The 21,765-nt window shown below is 45.9% G+C and overlaps 1 protein-coding gene across 9 annotated transcripts in view; it reads left to right on the top strand.

The window, feature by feature from the left end:
• Positions 1 to 235: 235 nt before the first annotated feature.
• Positions 236 to 21,765, top strand: part of Ryr2 (ryanodine receptor 2) — a 596,457-nt gene continuing 574,927 nt past the window's right edge. For 8 of the 9 annotated variants that reach the window (XM_036187935.1, XM_036187936.1, XM_036187938.1 and 5 more), the window contains exon 1: positions 237 to 752. In XM_036187935.1, coding sequence (XP_036043828.1) covers positions 705 to 752 — 48 coding nt within the window. In that variant the 5' untranslated portion in view covers positions 237 to 704. Of the gene's footprint in view, positions 753 to 21,765 lie in introns of all 9 variants that reach the window. The other variant, XM_036187934.1, reaches the window with a different exon arrangement.

Consider the following 21,765-nt stretch of genomic DNA (forward strand, 5'->3'; position numbering starts at 1 on the left):
AAGTGAGTTTTACCACCGCAGATCTGAAGGGGTTTGGCAAGTGTGAGGGCTTGACGCACCCTTGGCCCCCACGGAGTGATAGCGCGCCTTCCCTAGGCAGGGCTTGAGGTCAGGAAGGGCAGCAGGTGCAGGGGAAGGCGGAGCGCTCTGGCACGCGCCAGCCGATCCCGCGAGCAGCCAGTAAGCGGCGCTGGGCCCCGGCGCTGGCGGCCAGAGGAGCGGGCTGCGGATTACCTGCAGCAGCCGGGGCTGGCAGCTCCTCCCCGCCCGCCCAGCCCGCCCCCGCCGCCGCACTACCGGAGCTCCGCGGGCTCCAGGCACTCGCTGGCGGGAGCCGGGGCCGAGCGCGCCGGCTAGTGGGGCCTCTTCCCTGCGTCTTCAGGCCGGCCGCCCTCCTCCCGCACGGTGCGGCGCAGGGAGGCCCCGCGCCTCGGCCGCCCCCGCTTGCCCGCCTCCGCCGCGTTGCAGGGGGACCGCCGGGCTCACCGCACCAGCAGCGCGGCCCCGGGGCGCCTCCGGCTCCTGGCTGTGGCCGCCGCAGGGGCAGCGACCTGAGCAGCAGCCGCCGGAATCCCTAGAGCATCCCGGGTAGCAGTGACTAGAGCGCCCAGAGAAGCCGCAGAAGCAGTAGCAGCAGCGTGAGTGGCCGCTGTCGCCCGGGCTCCGCAGGGCTCCGTAGCCGGCCCGGCCAGGAGCGCGGAGCCATGGCTGATGCGGGTGAAGGCGAGGACGAGATCCAGTTCTTGAGAACTGTAAGTGCCATGTCGCGGCGCGCGTCCTCCCAGGGGAAGGGGCGCCCCGGTAGCCACCAGCCGAGTGCCCGCAGAGTGACAGCCGGCTGCGGGGCCGGAGGCGCCCCAGGGATGCTTGGAGGGGTCCGCATCGGCACATGTGTGCAGGTGTGCGTGTCGGTCTGGGAAAGGGCAGGACGCGTGTCTGTGCGCGCGTGTGGAAAACCAAGGGGACCCTGTGCGGTGACAGCGTAGCGAGCCAGCGGGAGGTACCCGGGCTGGTGCTGCTCAGCTGCGGGAGCCCAGACTGACCAGGGACCTCTTTGACGGCCCCAGGCTAGGGTGCAGAGCCGCGTGTCCGTGGGGCACGCGGAGCGTGGGGACTCCGGCTGTCGCCGGCCGTCCCTGGGGCTTTGGGGTTGAGTCTGCGCGCTGTCACAGAGCGCGGACATCGCAATCTGCGTACTTGGCATAGCTCACATAGTGAGTGGCCCAGTGCTGAGGAAGCTGCCCCGAGGATGCCCCCAAGTCAGGATACGAATGCCACAAGGGCTTGCTCCAGTGGTCCCCATGGTTCCCAGCGTGGTGCCATGGTGGTTTTGTGACAACCGCTTGCAGAGCACATGGGAACCGTAGTGTGTGTGTGTGTGTGTGTGTGTGTGTGTGTGTGTGTGTGTGTGTGTGTTTTGTTGGTGTGTGCGTATGTGTGAGTGTGTGTTGTATGTGTGTGCGCGCCGAATGAAAGCATTTACAGAGGGTGGGCATCATGAACGAGTGTTGTTCTTTAAATGCTTGTTTGTTGAATACTTAGTGCAGCAAAGAGTGCGTGCCTGCAAGTGAGTGAGTGAGTGAGTGAGTGAGTGTGTGTGTGTGTGTGTGTGTGTGTGTGTGTGTGTGTACGTGCACGCGCAAGGCGAGGGTGGCTGCCCAGAATTTCCACACTGGGTGATAGGCAGGGAAAGACTGGCCTCACTCTAATAAGATTCCTTCTCCGTAAGTGCCTCTTGGCGCTGCTGCTTCCTCCCTGACTTGTTTTAACCCTGCAGATACTTCCCAGCCCCATTGCTCACCTCCAAACCTAGACTGAACCTCCAGGACCAAAGAAACGCAGGAACTGTGTTAGAACAGTCAGTCCAGTTAGCCTTCACTGCATGATCTCGGCCCTTCCTTCCCCACCTCTTTTTTCCCAAGAATATCCTGACAGGATTCCTGGATTTCAACCTAAAACTGCAAGGTTTTTTGTTTGTTTGTTTGTTTGTTTGTTTTGGTTTTTTTTTTTGGCTGGGATTTATTCCCAACAGTCTAAACATCCCACTTGCAGGTACAATCCCTTCCATAATCACAGAAAACACCACAGATGGGAAATTTTTGAAATACTTACTAGAAGATAATTTTTAGGTGTGAAATCATGTTGATGTGTTTGGGTGAAATCTGGAGGGTGGCATTAGAAGCCCATTCCCCTGCCCCTTTTGCTCTTCACTGGTATTTTTTTTTGGGGGGGGGGGGGGAGTCATTTGTACATCAGAGGGCATTCCAGAGAGGGCTGGGAGTGCAGATCTGGGTCCAATGGGGAACACTGACCTGAGCCACACTCTGCTGCCACAGACCTTTAGAGAACATCTTCACTAAGACATTGCTTATGAGGATATTTGAAGCCTTCTAGTCATATAGTTTATTGCATTTCTTAGTGGACAATTGTCTAGAAGTTCTGTTTTGTTTTTAATGAGTTAAGCCATAGCCTCAAAACTAAAGAATGTCTTCTTCAGGCAGACTATATATTTAGTTGCTATATGGCTTTAAAATTCAGTTTGTAACAGACTCCACAGGGTTAAAAGTAGCTAGGAAATTTTGGCTGGTTCTGTACATTCAAGGGCTCCCTGCAGGCTTAAATGTTAAGCCCAGCTTATGGAGATGCTGTTATCAGAATGCTTAATGGGGGACTGAGGAACTGTGCTTGCCTGTAGGTTTTTTTTTTTTTTTTGCTTCTTTCCACATATAAAGTCATGTTAATTCTATGCTACTTAACAACTGCCTGTCATCCAGAGCAACACCTTTGATAAGTGGGGCTTGGGTAAGGTCTGGCAGTCCTAGGCTGAGATTCTTCTTTTAATAAAACATTAGTAGGTTGTTGTGCTGATGATAAATGACCTTGAAGGAGTAGCACTGTGAAGCAATGTGTGTGTGTGTGTGTGTGTGTGTGTGTGTGTGTGTGTGTGTGTATGTGTACCATTTGTGTTTTAAAGGAGTGCATCTTTTTCTTAGCTTGTGATTTTAATATGATAATTTTCATGTCTTTTCCCTGCTGCCCTGTCTGCTGCCCTGCGTCCTTTCCATTTTATTCTTTAACCTGAGCATGTTGGTGGTTCAGTAATGTTAATGAGGTTAGCAAAGGCAAGTGTACCAGTCCTTTATTAGCCTCACCCCCCCCAAGCATTTTTTAAATGTGCAAGTGTCAATATGAGTAATTTCATTTTGCATTTATTTATTTATACAAGTTTTCACTTGCTAGCCTAGGCTGGCTCTCTGTGTAACAGGATGGTATAGAATTCCCACTCTTCAGAGAGCTGGATTACAGAAGTCACCATATCTGGCTTCATTTTTTTTCTTTTTCCTTTAAATTAAAAAAAAAAAAAAAATCTCAGGCTGGCTTTGAACTTGCTTTGTAGCTGAGGATAACATTGATCTATTGATCCTTCTGCCTCCCATTCCTGAGTGCTGGGATCACAGGCTTGCACTCTCACCACAGGTTGATGTGGTGCTGGGGAATGAACCCAGGGCTTTGTGCATGCTGGGCAATCAGACCCCAGCCCCCATTTTGTTTTTTAAAGGCACATGTACCAAGGAGCATTAATACTCTGCATATCTTGAGGCAATAGTTATAACTGAGGACTTTCTGGTAGTAATAGACAAAGCTATTATACATAAAAAAAAATCAGTCATGGGGACACCATTACTGTGCAGTGGACCAGACATTTATACAATCTGATTAGCATACCCTGATTATCATCTTGTCTATTGGATTTGAATTTTGCAATCCAGCACATTGATGTGTCTTTCTACAAGCCACAGCTCCTTCCCTTTTCTTTTCTGAAAGAGGTCTGAGATGATTACTCAGGTACACAGAGGTGACATCTTTAATGGAGCCTTTCCATGAGTTATGTATTTTCTGTTGCTATGAAGGATGTCTTCGTTTGTGAGAGCTTTTGTGACTGTTAGCCTATCAGCCCAATTCCCATCTCCTTTCCATTACACTGTTGCTGGTTTTGTTGTCTGCCAAGATTCCTTCCCAGCAGGTGATGGGTGGTTTCCCTGCCAGCTGGAGATGTGCTCCCTCTGATCTGTTTATATTTACAGGGACTGAGAAGATGCTGTGTAAACTTTGGATGTGCCTGACACTTGGGGTAGATGAATCCTATCATAAAACAAACTGTTAGAACCCAATGGATTCACCCACCATGTCCAGACACATGCATGATTTGAGATGTGTGGCTTCTTTTATCTTAAGAACTTTTATGGCCTTCTCAACATAGCAATGAAGTATAAATCGGTATTTAAAAACACAGATCATTTAAAAAAAAGTAACCATTTATTACTTATTTGGTGTGTGTGTGTGTGTGTGTGGGTGTGTGTGTGGGTGTGTGTGTGTGTGTGTCTAGGCCAGAGCTCAACCTCACATGTCAGTCTTCAGGAGCCATCCACTTTGCTTACTGAGACAGGGTCTCTCAGTGGGACCTGGGGCTTGCTAACTAGGCTAAGCTAGCTGGCTGGCTGGCAAGGCCCAGGGATCTTCCTATCTCTGCTTCTCCAGCAGTGGGATCACAAATATATAACACTACACTTAGTTCTGGGAAATCCAACTTAGTCCTCATGCCCAAGCTATATCCCCAGCTCCTCTTCCTCTCTTTAGAATTATTGTCTACATTATCAAATGTGCATATTTTGCACTCCTAATTCTTGGTGAGGGTGTCTACTGCACAGTAGGATATTGTTTAATGTTTGTAGACTTGTTCTCACTCTGAGACAAAACTGGATAATAAATACAGAGATGGGCAATTTCTTCAAAGTGTGTTAGGTGCTTTTATTCAGCGGTGCTATAGCTTGAATTGGAAATATCCTCACAGGCTTATGTTTTGAATGCTTGTTCCTTACACAGTGACAGTGTGGGTGGGGACTGGGACCTTCAGCACGTGGGCTTAGTTGGCAGAAGCAGGTCCCTACAGGTAGACCTTTGAAAACTGTAGCATAGCCTGGCTTCTTCTAGTCTCTGGTTCTTGGTCTGTCATGATGTGACTGTCTTCTGCCACTCTCCCACATCTTCCCTGCTTTGGTGGACAGAAACTCCCTTAAGTTGTTTGTACCTGGTAATTTCATTCCAGTAACATGGAAGTCACTAATACAGGGAGCATGTAATTGGAGTGTGCTTTGTTCATGGCAGTGTGCCAGGAACCTATGAAGGGCTGTGAAGCTATGAGAAGACATAGGTCATGCAGAGAAGAAATGATGAAACAATTGGGCTTTGTACACATAGAAGCGGAGTCACAAGTTCTGTTTGTGAGGACTGTGCCCCGTATGTTGTCATGGGGGATAGAGATAAAAAGGTGATGAGTGTGGCCATGATCTTTAACAGGTAGTGTTAGTGGCAGTAAAAGCATACTGTGTTTCACATCAAATATGACAATAACAGAGATGGAGCATTGCTTTCCTGTGCCCAGGACTCTCTTGACATGTGTCTCCAAGGATAAATCCACACTGGGCATTATGACTGGCTCATAAGTCCTGTTGGGTCATGGGAATGTCTGGAGAGCATTTCATGTTGAGTCACAGACAATGGAAAGCTGCCCTTTGAATGTCTTTGGTGATTCTCAGAGAACCTTGAGTTCTCAGTCCCACTCTTGTCCTCTTTGAGACACTCTAGAGCAGTGCTGTCTTCTGAAGATGGGGTCATTTTTTAGTGTGAACCTCCTGTTCTTGTCGTGAGAGACTGAGTCACCCAGGGGTGCCAGAAGAAGCTGTCCCTTGGGAGTCTGCCTTCCACAGAAGAGGACAGCAGATGTGTGAAGGGGAGGAGATGGCTGTGCTGGCACTGTTTATCATGCATGAGGTACTGGCTGACTGGCTGCCATGTGTAGGACATGGTACCCAGTGCTTAGACACAAATAGCTTGGCCATCATTCCTTCCTTGAGAGTTTGTACTGTCTCTGTTAGGAGATATGAAGAAGGGGAAATGGAATGTTCTACTTTGAAGAACACTGGGAATGGAGCTTGAGAACAGATACTCTTAACAGGAAAGGCTGGTGAGGAGAAAGGGACACTTGATGTGTGTGCTCTCTGAGGCTTCATGGGGATGACAGGATCTCCAGTTAAGAATTTTCAGGCTGAAAAGGAGCTTCAGGGATTCTGGTCCAACCCTAAAATTTGATTATGAAGGGAAATGGAAGGACAAAGATGTTGGGCCATTTATTCAGCTCAGACAGGAGAGCCATAATTCATTTGATTCCTGGAACAATTCATTCCGTCTATAAAGCCATTAATTGCACATCTACACATTAGGAAACCGAGTGACAGAGGGGTGAGATGACTCGCTCAAGGGCAATTTATGAGTGAGGAATGTTGGAGAGCTAGGTTCTTCCAGAGGCCAAACTCTTCTCTCTTCCTCTTTCCCTTTTCTTTTCTTTCTCTCCTATCTTTTCCTCCCTCTCTCCCTCTCTCTCCCTCTGTCTGAAACTTGCTAAAGACTGACAGGGATGACTAGGAAGGAATGGTGACTGGGCTCTCCGCTCCACCATCCCTTAGGGTTCTCTCTGCCTTTTATTGGCCTCTGAGTTGTTTAAAACTCCTTGAAGTTGTAGTAGCAGCTCTGGAAACTCAGACTTTTTCGGGGGGATGCACTGTGGGCCTTGCCTTGCCAGTCCTGTCTCTTGAACCTTCACCTGCTCACCCTGGGAACTGCAGATTGCCTTTGGGGCATGTGCTATTGCTCCCTGGTGAGCTGAGTGCTGAGAAGCCTGGTGGGCTTCTGTGTTTGCATGTCTTTTGAGTTCTCCTTCCAAGCTGCTGTGACACCATCCGAGTCCTCTCATTGAAGAGGTGAAGCCTTGGCCATGTGCTCACTTTGTATTTGTTTGAGTCAGCTGGTTACCTTGTTGGAGAAGTGATCTTTCATATCAACAATGTGCCTCTCTCTACAGGGGTGGGGTTTGGAGAGTTTGGGTGAGGAGAACATGAACAGGGGCCATGTGGCTGTCTTTTTGGCTTCCTCCTCCCCAGGAACACCTCATTTTGCTCTGCTCTGTGCCCTTCAGGCTTCTGTCTGTGGGTGTTGGGAACATGACCCCCTCCCCCAGCCCCCGTTGCTGCTCAGGAAGGCTGTTGCTGATCACTATGTGACCCGTCCTCTCTGTTTGATTCGGTCCCTTGCATTCAGCCCAGTCCTTGGCAAGTGATCCTTTCATTAGACTATTTCCAGTTAATCCCATGAGAGTGCCCATTGGCTCCTTGGCAGAGTTCTGATGGAATAGGCAGGAAACATAAAGGGGCATGTTTGGGAAATAGATGACAGAGTGATAGTGTGGGCCATGGCAGTTGCAGAAGGGGGAGGAGCCTTGAGATCAAGGTCAGGGGTTTGAATTCTATATGTAAGGCAAGAAGGGCCTTGCAGTCACTTGTCCTTTCCTTCCCTCTGGAGGGAGGGAGGTGAGTCAGACCTGTCTGTTAGGAAGATGGGTGAAGCAGCAAATTATAAATGTATAAATTGGAATAGTGAGAGCACAGCCCAATGCTAAAGCCTATGAGGAGAGTGCCATCTCAGAGTTGGTGCCGGATAACTAAGGTCTACATCGGGGTGGTGTCTGTGGGCATACTGAAGGACCCTGCTGAGGATAGTCAGGTAGCTGATTAGATATAAGGCCAGGAAGAAGACACAGATGAGCTCGCAAGACTTCAGTAATGGGGTGAGTTTGACTTGAAACCAAGAAGGTTTTATGGGGAGTCAGTGGGTTTTGGGTTGCTTTGGAAGGTTCTTATGGACTGAATTTCCCCCCTGTAAAGACAAGTTGACACCACTAGTATCCAGAAGGTGACCATATTTGAAAGGAAGGTCTTCATAGAGATAATCAAGTTGAAGTGAGGACGATGCAGTAGGCCCCAGGCCCACATGGACAGTGCTGTCACGAGAGGGGCCTGGAGGACGGACCCACCTCAGAGGGATGACAGGAAGACATGGAAAGCAGCCATGCAGATCGCAGTAATGCGACTACCTGCTAGGAATCACTGAGGCTTCTAGGAGCTAGGGTGCGGGGGCAGCTGGGATAGATCTTTCCTGTCTATAGGAGGAGCCAACCCCATATTAGTATCCTGGTTGTGGGCTTTGACCTTTTCACCCTGTGAGGTCATAAATGTCTGTTATTTAAGATACTTGGTCTATTTTGCTTTGTTAGAGCACAAAGTTCGAAAGTGAACTTTATGCTTTACTTTTAAAAAATTATTTTGTGTGTTTGTGTGTTTTTTTGTGTGTACATGCATATGGAGTCATAGTGTTGATAATTGTGGCAATGACATCAGGCCTCTCTCCCTACAGGGCATGAGGAAGAGGAAGAAAAATAAAGGCGTAAAAAAAAGGGTTGTATTAGTCCTCTTTCCTTCCCTGTAACAAATAACCCACATAATACATTAATGAAGAGGAAGACTTTGCTTTGGCTTACAGTTTCTGGAGGTTTCACTCTGTGATCCATTGGACCCATTGCTTCTGGGCCTGTGATGAGACAGGTGTGCACAGGAGGGTGAGGGAAGCAAAACTTCATGGCCAGTGTCTTAGTTAGGACCACTATTGCTGCCATGAGACCCCATGACCAAAAAGCAAGTTGGGGGAGGAAGGGCTTATTCAGCTTACACTTCCAGATCATTGTTCATCACTGAGGGAGGTCAGGACAGGAACTCAAACAAGACAGAAACCTGGAGACAGGAGCTTATGCAGAGGCCATGGAAGGGTGCTGTTTACTGGCCTGGTCCCTGACTTGCTCAACCTGCTTTCTAATAGAATCCAGGACCACCAGCTCAGGGATGGCACCACCCACCATGGGCTGGGCCCTCCCCCATCAATTCCTAATTAAGAAAATGCCTTACAAGTTTTTCTACAGCCCATTCACATTCAGGAAGCAGTGAGACAGGAAGCCAGATTGGGCTATAAAGCATGAAGGCCTGCCCGCAGTGACCTACTTCCTCTAGCTAGGAGACTACTTCCTAAAGGTTCCATAACCTTCTCAAACAGTACCGCCTGGTGGGAACCAACATGTGGGCCTATGGGGTACTTCACATCTAAACCACAACACCAACCATCAGTGATCTGAAAGTAAGTGTCTGCAGTCAATGACAAAGCATGGATTGTAGCCTCATTACTGTCCCAAGTCATTGCCTGCCAGGCTTTCCCAAGAGGAATCTTCCTATCTCTCTTTTTGTGTTGTATATGTGTGGGTGTAGGTGTACATGTGTGTTTGTGTATGTGGGCTCAGAGGTACATTCATGCATGTGCACACATATGTGCGGAGGCCAGAGGTCAACCTCAAGTGTTCTTCCTCGAGTGGTCCACTTTCTTTCTTTCTTTCTTTCTTTCTTTCTTTCTTTCTTTCTTTCTTTCTTTCTTTCTTTTTTTTTTTGAGCTAAAATCTCACAGTGGGACTTGGTGCTTATTGATGAGGCTAGGATGACTGTCAGTGAGCTCCAGGCATCTGCCCGCCTCTGCCCCTCCAATGCTGGGATCACAAGTGTGAGTCACCGTGCTTATTCTTACAAGGGGATGGAACTCAGCCCTCATGCTTGTGTGTCAGGTGCTTGGGAATCTTATTTTGAGGTAGCTATTATTATACAACAATATTATACAATAATCTGCCTGAGACTAACTATACTGCAGGCATTCCATGTGTCAAAGACACAACTGGACAAAATATTACCAACTGGCTGTGTCAGATGGGGTACAGTCTTACCTTGCCTGAATGTATATGTAGCATTTGTATATATAACTACATCTACATGTCAATGAAAACTGTCCATACTGTATTTATGTGTGTGTGCATGTATGTGTATCACATGCACATGTATGTAGTTGTAGGCATCTGTGTGTGCACATGTGGAGGCTAGAGGAAGATGTCAAATGTCTTCCTCTATTCCTCTCTGCCACGTTGTTGTTGTTCTTCTTCTTCTTAAAAAGATTTATTTATTTTGATTTGCATTGGTGTTTTACCTGCATGTGTGTCTGTGTGAGGGTGTCAGGTTCCCTGCAATTGGAGTCACAGACAGTTGTGAGCTGCTATGTGGGTGCTGGGGACCTCTGGAAGAGCAGCCAGTGCTCTCCACCCCTGAGCCATCTCTCTAGCCCCTGCCATATTCTTTTAAGGCAGGCTCTCTTATTGAACTGGACGCTCACCATTTAGCTAGACCAGCTGGCCAGTGAGCTCCCAAGACCCACTTCTCTCTGCCCCAACTGGAGTTACACACCTTCGCAGCTGCACTCAGCTTTGTGTGTGAGGTGCTGGGCATTTGAATCCAGTTCTTCATGTTTGCACGGCAAGTGCTCTTACCCACTGACACATCTTCTCAGTCCCCGTCCTGTGTCTTCTAGAGAAATTTTAAAAAACTAATATTTTAAAAATTATTTTCTTTTTTTTTTGACAAGTTCATACATGTATGCAGTGTATCTTGGTGATATCTGCCCCACCTCCCCTTTCCCACACCCTTTAAGTCCCCTCCTCACATTCTCTTCCCTCTTGATGATGACTTCCTCTTCTTTTTAAAAAGAATTGTTGCTGCGTGCCTGGACTTGGGTGGGGCCACCCACCTAACCTTGGGCAATGTACCAGCAGCTACACTTCTGAAGATAAATGACTCCCCCCACCCCCCCCCCCAGTGATCATCAACTGCCAGTAGCTCTTCAACTAGAGGTAGGGCCTCTCCATGCTGGCATGTTGACTGGCTTTAATCCTGTGCAGGTAACCACAGCTTCCATGAGCTCATTCGTGCAGCGGCCTGGTCACATCTGGAAGACAGCATTTTATAGCATTCTTTGCCATCCTCTGGTTCTTATGCCATTTTCCTTCCTCTCCTCCTTGGTGTCCCCCAAGCCTTGTGGGGAGGGTCTACTATTTGCACGGCATATGGTCACACCTGTGGAGCCATCTCCCCCGTCCCTATCCTGTATCTTGTTAAGAACTTCCTTTAATCAGTGACGGAAGGGAAAGGTCAAGCTTCTACACCTCCATGGGGCAGAATACCTCTAAGGATGAGCTGCAGCTCAGGCTGACCAAGCCCACACACCTAGTTCTCCCCTTGGAAGAACACAAACTGACTGGGAATCAGATGGGGAGAAGGGAGGGGTGGGACTGGAGTCCTCACCTGCCTCTTTCTGGCCAGCCGCAGTGAGACTCTGCCATCTGCTCACCTGGTAAAGGCGATGCGGGGAAAATGTGTGCATAGTAACACTTGGGCACAAAGAAATGGTGAGAGGGTGGCCTTCCAGTGTTTTGCATTGCAGAGGGATGAAGCATGGCCATGTCTCCTGGGACGCATTTCTTGTTTGAATCCTGCCTAGGCCTTTTTCTAGAACAAAATGTTCACATGATGAGCAGAACAAGAAACGTGGCAAATGTCACAGCAAACAAAGCCTTACTCCGGAGGCTGGGGAAGTGGCGTGCCTGTGGAAGCCTGAGGATCCGAGTCTGGTGTCTGAGAACCCATGTGGGAAAGCTGGCTGCAGTAGCATGTGCCTGTAATCCCAGTGCTAGGGAGATGGAGACAGGGGCATCCTTAGTCTTGCTGGCCAGCCAATCTAGCCAAACCAGAGAGCTCCAGATTCAGTGAGAGGCCCTGTCTCCCCAAGAATAAGGAAAGTGATTGAGAAAGATAATTGATGTTGACCTCTGGCTCCTACATGTACGCATGTTCATACTGCTTTGGAGGCCTCAGACGAGGAGTTGAGAGCCACTTGAGGATGGCACCTGTGGTTCCCCGTGTCACACTTCATGCAGCTGCACTGGAAGGATGGACTGCTTAGCAAGTGAACATCACTCTCCCCGCTCTGTTCCTGGCTGTTTGGTACAAAGTGGCTGCATAAGATCATGTGATGACTCAGGAGGGTGCAGAAATGGATGTTAAATCTCCCTGCTAACAATGACAATGGACTGCCTGGAGCCTGAATAATGGAACCTAGTAAAATCTGACCCAAACAGAATCTGGAAAGGAAATAAAAAAGAACTCACAAATCTTGGCGTCAGAGAGATGAATGATGGCATCCTCTTCTGCTTGCTCTTCATACCACTAGGAGTCAAGAACTTTGCATACCTGAGCAGCAGAGCTTCCAAGAAGGGCCCTGATATTGTGGAAATATGCTCTATTTTTAGGTTGGATAAATTCAGTCTCTTTTTATGGGCAGGGAAAATTATTGCTGAAGTGTTTTTGATAAGATCCTTCTATGCTGTGGACTGGACTCTATTGAGATTATAACATTTAATCATGGGGTGAAGTGAGGGAAAGATAAGTGAGGATAAATTATAGGCTGTGCCTGTGGTTTTTATTTGGGTGCTAATTGCTAAGTTTGGGGGCATTAATTTCTATTGGCTTTCATGATTAGCTTTGTGGTTGTTCCAGTTTTTGTGCATGCAGTGGACACAGGATTGATGACCTATCCTGCTAATGTTTTCACTGTCTAGTGTTGATCTATATGGCTAAGTAAGACCATGGCTATCTGGTGTGCTGGTTAGTTTTAAATGTCAGCTTGATATAAGGTAGAATCATCTGAGAGAAGACCGTGAATCATGGAATTGCCTAGATCAATTGGATTGGCCGGTGGGTATGTCTGTGGGGGATTGTCTTGATTGTTAACGGGTGTAGGAAGGTCCAGGCCACTGTGGGCAGCAACATTCTCTAGGCAGGTAGTCTTGAGCTGTATGAGAAAGCTAGTTGAAAGTAATAAGACAACATAAGGAGATCAAGGGGATACAAATTAGAAAGGAAGAAGTCAAACTTTTGCTGTTTTCAGATGATATGATTGTTTACATAAGTGACCCCAAAAATTCTACCAGGGAACTCCTACAACTGATAAACACTTTCAGTAATGTGGCAAGATACAAGATTAACTAAAAAAAAAAAAATCAGTAGCCCTTTTATACACAAATGATAAACGGGCCGAGAAAGAAATCAGAGAAAATCACCCTTTACAATAGCCAGGAATAACATAAAACACCTTGAGGTAACTCTAACTAAGGAAGTGAAAGACCTGTATGACAAGAATTTTAAGTCTCTGAAGAAAGAAACTGAAGAAGAGAAAGCTAGTGAGCCTAAGCCTGTTTGTGTGTCTGCAGGCAGCATCCTCTGTGGTTCCTGCTGAACTTCTTTGGTGGTGGGTAATGCTGTGTGGAATGGCAAGCAGGTCTGTCTCCAAGCTCTTGTCTTGACTTCCTTTGATGGTGGACTGACTAACCTGGAGTGCTACATGGAAATGAATACTTCTTACCTAAGTTGCTTTTGGTCAGGGTGTTTTATCGCAGCTTCAGAGGAAAGTAGGATGTGATGGTATGTTATTCCATTTGCTAAAGTATAGTCTCTGTCTATGGTGTGTCAGGAGTGGGTGGGCTGCTATTGGTGTATTCTAATGCTTCTTTCTTCATGTATATTTCAAAACAGCTCCCACATAGTTACTAATAAGACTTTAAACTGAAAAGTATCTGAGACTAGCAGCCATGGCCATCTGGGTAAGATTTCCATTAAGGTCCATGCCAAATGAGCCCACACTTCTACATAATATCCTAGCATACATTTTTCTATTTTACCCAAGAGAAAACTAATGAGATCAATAAAATGCTGGCTGAAACATTTTGTGTTTATAGTGGTAGAAATATAAATTCTATCCAAATTAATTATTTTTGTGACTCTATTCCTCCTTCTTCCTTTCTTTTCTTTCCTTTCCTCACTTCTTTCCTTTTCTTCCTTTTTAGAAGGTCTTGCTATTCATCCCAGGTTAGTCTGAAACTCATTATGTAGCCCAGGCTACTCTTGAACTAGTTAGTGACTTTCCTGACTAAGGCTCCTGAGTGTGGGGATTGCAGGTATATGTCATGAGGTCCAATTTACTCTTGATTTTTTTTTTTATAAGATTATAATTTGTTTTTTGAGACAGGGTCTCATTATGTATTCCTGGCTGGCCTGGAACTCACTATGTACACCAGGCTGGCCTTCAACTCATAGAGATTCACCTGTCTCTGTGTACTGAGATTAAAGGCCTATGCCACATGCCCAGCTAATTGTAACATTTCTAATTTACTCTGAGAATTTAGTGCGCGTGCGCGCGCGCGCACGCGCACACACACACACACACACACACACACACACACACACACACACTGAATTTAAAAATAGTATTTATTTAATGTGTATGTGCCTGAGTATATTTATGTGCACACATTCATGGAGGAGTCTGTGGAAATCAGAGGAGGGGATTGGATTCCCTGGAATTTGAATTGAAGACAGTTGTGAGCCCATGTGGATACTGAGAACTGAACTTGGGACATCTGCAAGAGCAGCAAGTGCTCTTAACTGCCATTTCTCCATCCCACTATGAATTTTCAAATACATGTTCTATCCAAGACATTTAACTGGACTCTATGGTTGTAGTAGAATATATTGGATATTGTCCTTTCCTACAAGAAATGATTTCTAAGACTTAATTTATACCTTTAATAGATTGTTTTGTTCCTATGAAAGCTTTCCAAAGAAGAAACAAAACCTCGGTTGAAATGCAGTGTTAGTGTTGTGTAGCCATTGCCTGTGAAATGAAACATTCCATCCTGGAAGGAGGCTCTTCAAGACTCTCTGGCAGTCTCTGAAACACTCGATTTATAAGTACCCTCCCTCCCGAGGTTATAGAAGCAGCTGGGCGCCGAGGGGCAGACACACTCCTATCTGTTGAGCTACCTGCAGGCTGTGCAGTGTGCTCTGGGGCCCAGCTTTTGTGAGCTCTCACCCATGCTGGGATTGGCTTTTGCTGACACATCTGCCTTTGGGCTGCTCCTGTAAGTAACCTAATAAAGTCTCGTGTTTACCAAGTTGGACTTTGGTATCCTGATTTTGTTCTGTACTCGGTTTCCTAGCTTTGAGTGTAAAACGTGTTTCCCAGGCTCATGGTTTGAACACTTGGTCCCTGCTGCTGGTGTTTTAGAGGTTATGGAACCCCCCAGGGGGCGGGGCCACACTGGAAGAAGGGGATCATTGAGGCATGGGCCTTCAAGTTTACAGTGGCTCTGCTTCCTTCACTATCTCTTCCCATGAGCTTGTCACTCTTCCACAGAGCTCTACCACCTTCCCGCCATGATAGGCTATTGCTCCTGAAACTGTGAGCCAAATGGACCTCTGATGAGTTGCTTTTTGTCAGTTTTGTTTGGTTATAGCACAGGAGGGAGGAAAAGTAACTCCAGCAATGTCCATTCTGGTGAAAGAATGGGTTGGCATTGACCTATGTGCAGGTTCCCCAGGGTTTCCTTGTAGCAGTCATCTGTCACCTCTGGCTCTTACAACAGTCTTAGACATAGCAGGGCAGTCGTACATAGGAACTCACAGTGGTGGTGACAGGATGTGTAAGACCTGTGCAAGCCCAGGCAAGACAAAAGCCTAGCATACAGGGCAGAGGTGCTCCCCAAGTCTCACGTATGCTGCGTAGCTATGGTCAGGAGAGGGAGAGTTAGCTTTATATAAGGGTGTGGTCCTGGTGGGTTGAATGCACTTCCCATCAGATGACCACATACTTGAGTATATAGCTAGCACTAATTGGACTCAATGGATTCTTAAAAAAGTGAAGACAGAAAGTTGAGTGGATATGAAATAGGGTATGGGCCTTGAAGGAATTGGGGGAGAGGGTGAATTTGGTCAAAATACAATGTATGGAATTCTCAGAGAATTAATTAAAAAAATATAAAATTGTAGTTGTTATAATGGATGTGTTAGAGGTAGCTCATTGTGACATTTGTTTGTGCATTTTCATTACTGAAGTAGCCATTTGGATGTATTCTCTTATAAAACACTGCTTCCGGCCTGAGCCTGTGTTTAAGATAAGGCTCTATTTCTTTTCGTTTTATTTCATTTTATTTTTTTATTAAAAGATTTTCTATTCATTTTATGTATCAACCACAGATTCCCCTGTCCTCCCACTCCACAGCCTTCCTCCCCAGCCCCATCCCCCATTCTCACCTCCTCCAAGGCAAGGTGGGGATTCAGCTCAGCCTGGTACATTCAGTTAAGGCAGGTCCAAGCCCCTCCTCCCTGCACCAACGTTGCGCAAAGTGTCCCACCATAGGCACTAGGCTCCAAAAAGCAGACTCATGCACCAAGGACAGGTCCCGATCCATTGCCTGGGGGCCCCCTAAACTTTTTTTCTTATCAGTTTATTTGGAGTTCCTTCTGGTGGCAGTCTCTGCTCACGTGTGGCGGTTACTGATGTCTTTTCTAGCAGCCTCTTCTCCCTTCCAGGTCCTTTGATAGTGATGAGCAGTAGTGTCTCATGGTCATGAAGTCCACTTCTTCCCTCCACCCTTCTCTCATTTTACATTTATTTGGTTGTGTGTGTGTGTGTGTGTGTGGGGGGTGTGTGTTGTGCACTTGTGCTACAGTGTATGTGTAGAGGTCACAGAACAGTTCTCTCCTTCCACCATGTGGGTCCTGGGGATTGAACTCAGTTTATTAGGCTTGTCAGCAAGCCCTTTACCCTTGAGCCATCTTGCTGGCCCACGGCTCCTTTTTCATTTCATCTTCCAAAGCCTTTATTTATTATTATTATTTTTTAACTGTGGCATTTATTTCTGTGAATCACCTAGAACTTATTTCCTGTTCATAGTCTGGTTTGGCGGTCAGTCCCTATCCCTGCCCCTTCCTCTGGATGTCTAGGTGATCCAGTCAGTCCTGGTTATTACAAAGACCACTTCCTCCCAGTAGCATGTAGAAAACAGGTGGTCTCTGTTGCTGGAGTCTGCGTTCTCTCTCATTGGTTGTTTGACTTTTTTCTCCAGATGCTGTAACTTTTAAATGCTGTTTCATTTGATGCTGCTTTGTTAAGCACTGGTGTTCATTGTCAAACTTTCTTGTTCTTCTGCGAGAGTGGGTTTGATATTCTTGGATCCTTTCATTTCAGCTTAAAATTTGGAATTAGCTTATAAATGTACACAAAAACCCTGCTAGTATTTTGTAATAAAATAGTGTCAACAGAGATCAGACAGAAATGTCTTTCTTACAATATTCACTCTTCCCAGCTGTGTTAGTAAGGGTTTCTGTTGCCGTGAAGAGATATCATGACAATGGCCACTCTTATAGAGGAAAACATTTACTTGAGGCTGGTTTACAGTTTCAGAGGTTTAGTTTGTTATCATCATGGTGAGAAACATGATGGAATGCAGGCAGATAGGTGCTAGAGAAGGAGCTGAGAGTTCTATATCTTGATCCACAGGCAGCAGAAGGAGACTGTGTTGCCACATCGGGCATAGCTTGAGCATATAAGACCTCAAAACTTGCCCCTACAGTGACACACTTCCTCCAGCAAGGCCATACCTCCTAATAGGGCCACTCTCTATGGGCCAAGCATTCAAACACATGAATCTATGGGGGTCATTCCTATTCAAACCAACATATTACACTACCTGGCCTCCACAGGTTTGTAGCCATACCATAATGCAGAAGTGCATTCAGGCCAACTTCAAAAATCCCCATAGTCTATCACACAATCTTAGCAATGTTTAAACACCCAAAGTTCAAAGTCTCTTCTGAGACTCATACAATCTCTTAATTGAAATCCCCTATAAAATCAAAATAAAAAAGCAGAGTAGATACTTCCAACATATAATGACAAAGGATGTACATTACTATTACAAAACACAGGGAAGGGAACATGGTGATATTCTGGACCAAAGCAAGACTAAAAACCAGCTGGGCAAACTTCAAACTCTGCATTTCCATGTCTGAGGTCAAAGCACTCTTCAGAACTCCAACTCTTTTCAGCTTTGTTGACTATAGCACACTTCTTTCTCATTGGCTGGTTCCACTCTGTGTTAGCTGCTCTCCTCTGCAGGTACCCTACAGCTCTGACATCTCCAACATTTTGGGGTCTCCAAGGCAATCCAGGCTTCACCTTCACAGCTTCAAGCAATGGTCTCTCTAGGCCTCTATTCAGGGACACCCCTGACACATGCCTGGCCTCAGCACTTTTCCTTAGTCATGGAGGGAGAGTCTATAACTTCTTTCTTCTCTCCTTGACTCTAAAGCCAGAGGCATGTGGCTGAAGCTGCCAAGGTCTGCTGCTTGCTGAGGCTGGAACATGGTCCTCTTGTTCAATTACATCCTTATCGCTTCCTGTTTTTCATGGATTTCTTCCCTGCCTAAGCTTGGATGACCCTGAACTAGCTCTATAGACCAAGCTGGTCTTGAATTAAGAGATCCTTCTGCCTCTGCCTCTTGAATGTTGGGATTAAAGGTATGCACCACTATTACACCCAGCTCTGAGCTTTTCTTTAATTCCTTTTTACAAGTTGGAAACTTAGCTGGATGGAATCTTGCCCTGAGGTCACCACTCCCTTTATTCCATTTAACATCAGTCATTTCTTTAGTCTGTTTATCTCCTTGAACACAAGATCTAGCTCCGTTCCGTTTCCTGGTACACTTTTTCTCCTCAATCTGTACATTTTGTATTTTTACTTGTTCAGCTTGCTCCTTTTTGTTATAAGTCTCTGTAAGAGTGAACACTGGTAACCACAAAACAGTCTATACAAGACAGTTTTGAGATTTCCTCTGCCAATTTCTTTACTTTAGTCTCAGGCAGACTCTTCAGACAAGGGCAAAAACCAGCTATACTCTTCACCAAAATATCACAAGATAACAGTTTCTCAGTCACATATTAATATTCTTCTGTGAAACCTCTTGAGCCAGGCTCCCACAGTTCAAATCATTCTCAGCACCACTGTCTTCCATGTTCCTACTAGTATGGTCGGTCCATTAAGCAGCGCTTGAAGCATTCAGCTGCTTTCTAATTCACAGTGCCAATAGCATAGTCCAGCCTAGCACAGCAGTAATCCAGTCCCTGGTACCAACTTCTGTCTTAGGGTTTTATTGCTATCATGAGCACAGCAGCTCTTATAAAGGAAAACATTTAATTGGGGTGGCTTACAGTTTCAGAGGTTTAGTTCATTATCATCATGGCAGGAAACATGGTGGCATACAGGCAGACATGGTACTAGAGAAGGAGCTGAGAGTTCTACATCTTGATCTGCAGGCAGCAGCAGGAGAATGTGAGCCACACTGAGTATAGCTTGAGCATAAGGGACCTGAAAGCCTGTCCCCATAGTGACACACTTCCTCCCCTCCAACAAGACCACACCTACTCCAACAAGGCCATATCTCCTAATAGTACCATTTCCTATTTACCAAGCATTCAAAGACATGATATCTATTGAAACCACCACACCAGCTGTGAACATAGTGTGTTGTTGTTGTTTTTGCTCTTTTGGGGACCTGCCACCCAGCTGCCAAATAAATCACACATGGAGGCTTATTCTTAATTATGAATGTCTGGACTTAGCTTGGCTTGTTTCTTGCCAGTTTTCCTTAACTTTAAATTTTCCCATTTACCTTTTGCCTTTGGGCTTTTCCCATTCTCTTACTCCTTTAAATATTACTCTTATTCTATGGCTGGTTGTAGAGCTGGGTGGCTGACTCCTGGAGTCCTTCTCTGGCTGCCTCTTCTCTTCCCAGATTTCTGCTTCAATATATTCTGTCTGCCTGACATCCCTGCCTATCCTTTCTCCTGCCTTGCTATTGGCTGTTCAATTCTTTTTCTCTTTCTTTCTTTCTTTCTTTCTTTCTTTCTTTCTTTCTCTCTCTCTCTCTCTCTCTCTTTCTTTTTTTTGAGACAGGGTTTCTCTGTGTAGCTTTGGTGCTTTTCCTGGAACTCTCTCTGTAGCCCAGGCTGGCCTTGAACTCACAGAGATCCACCTACCTCTGCCTCCGGAATGCTGGGATTAAAGGCATGTGCCACCACTGCCTGGCTGTTCAATTCTTTATTAGACCGTCAGGTGTTTTAGACAGGCAAAGTAACACAGCTTCACAGAGTTAAACAAATGCAACATAAACAAAAGCAACACACCTTAAAGTAATATTCTACAACAGTGTGTCCTTTTTATAATTAGATGTCTTTACTTTTCTCTCAGCATTATACATTTTTTTCCTGTAAGGTTTTACACATTTTTGTGGAAAGATTTACACTTAGGCACTTGATGTTTATTGATGTTAATGCATATGATATTATTTAAAAGTTGGGCTCAGTGGTTAGGAGCACTGGCTGCTCACGACCCCGTTGCTGGTCCCACAGTGTCCACCTAAGCTTGCTCCTCAGCTTCCATGACTTGTTCTCATCACATTTCCCGTGGCTTCAGAAAATGCTAACTAGAAGACATGGCAATAGATCTTTGATACTTTTCCTCATTCCTCAATTTCAGGAAAAAGAAGTGGTTCATTTTGTTTGATATTATCTGTACTTTTCCAAGTAGTTCTCTGTTGTTTTTGTCTCAGATTCTGTTTGATTTGGAGAATCTTGCCCTGTGCATATGTAGCTTGAAAATATGTGAATTTAAACCTGTTCTCTCACTGTGTGCTGGGTTAAAACAGAGGACTGAATGAATGTGTTTTTCTCACATTCATTTATCAAGATCCTGACCCCACAGTGTCAGGGTCAGACAGCAGGGCCTCTGGTAGGGAAGTGGGTCATGAGGGTGGAGTCCTTATGAATGGGTTTAGCCCTCTTGATAGAGATTCCAGAGAGCACTTCTGCTCACTTTCTAACTACTGGGTGAGCATGTTAATGAAAAGGCAGCTGTCTGCAGGTCTGTGGAAGACCTGTCACCACAACCCCACTAGGCTGTACCCATTCCTGACTGCCTGCTTCCTGAACAGGGAGGGAGCAACAAACTCCTGTTGTTTTTAAGGCACCTGGGCTGTGATGTTTTGTTACAGCAGCCAGAACAGACAAAGAAAGGGAGCTTTTGGTACTTATTTGCTTTTCATTTTTGCTTTCTTTGAAATTAGTCAAGTATTTTTATTTGCTTATAAGATACGTATTTTTCTACTGTTGTTTTAGTGTTTATACCAGAAATGGTCATATGTCCCCTTAATTTACTCATGTCCACATTAAGTAGTAATCATCTGTTTCTTCGGACAGCATCTATCCCCTCTCTTTGTGCTGTTAGCATCTCATGTTTTAATGCTACTCCCTTCCCTTATCCAGAGGCAAGTCTCCTTTTAGGTCTTATAAATACTTGGGCTGGTGAGGTGGCTCAGTGGTTAAGAGCACTTGCTTTTGTAGAGGACTGAGGCTTAAAGCCCAGCACCCACTGGGTGATCGACAGCAGTCTGTACCTCCAGTTCCAGGGGCACCTGTCCCCTATTCTGGCCTCTGAGGGCACTGCATACACATGGTACACATACCTATGTCCAGGCAAATGCTGATCAAACAAAAATAAATGAGTCATACAAAAATATTTGGGTCCCATCAGACTCTTTCTGGGAATGTGAACATCTCTGTCAGGAAGTTGTAGCCACATTTCTCTGATCTACTGGGAGACATTCTGTGTAAGCAGAGCATTCTGTCCTGTGATGCAGTCAGTTCCCAGTATCTTTAGATAATCATCTGTTTCATCTAGTTTTATGGTTGTATTCAGAATGCTTTGGGATGGTGTTCTAGTACCAGCTTCATCATAACTAAGAAGCCAAGTCCTCCATTGGATGCTAGCTTTTGAGGGTCAGCATAGCTGTGCCTGTGCTTACTTTTAACCTTTTGTTGGTTTTGGTGTGTTTGTATTTATGCAAGTGGATACATGTATGTGTGTACAGGTGGGCATGCATTTGTTTGTGGAGGCTAGAGGTCAACCTTGGGTGTTATTTCTAGGCACTGTCCATTTTGTTTTTGAGGGTCCCTCTCCACCCTGGAACTCACCTAATATGCTAGACTGGCTGGCCAGTGAGG

The sequence above is a fragment of the Onychomys torridus genome, chromosome 5 (assembly GCF_903995425.1).
Source record: "Onychomys torridus chromosome 5, mOncTor1.1, whole genome shotgun sequence".
NCBI classification, from domain to species: domain Eukaryota; kingdom Metazoa; phylum Chordata; class Mammalia; order Rodentia; family Cricetidae; genus Onychomys; species Onychomys torridus.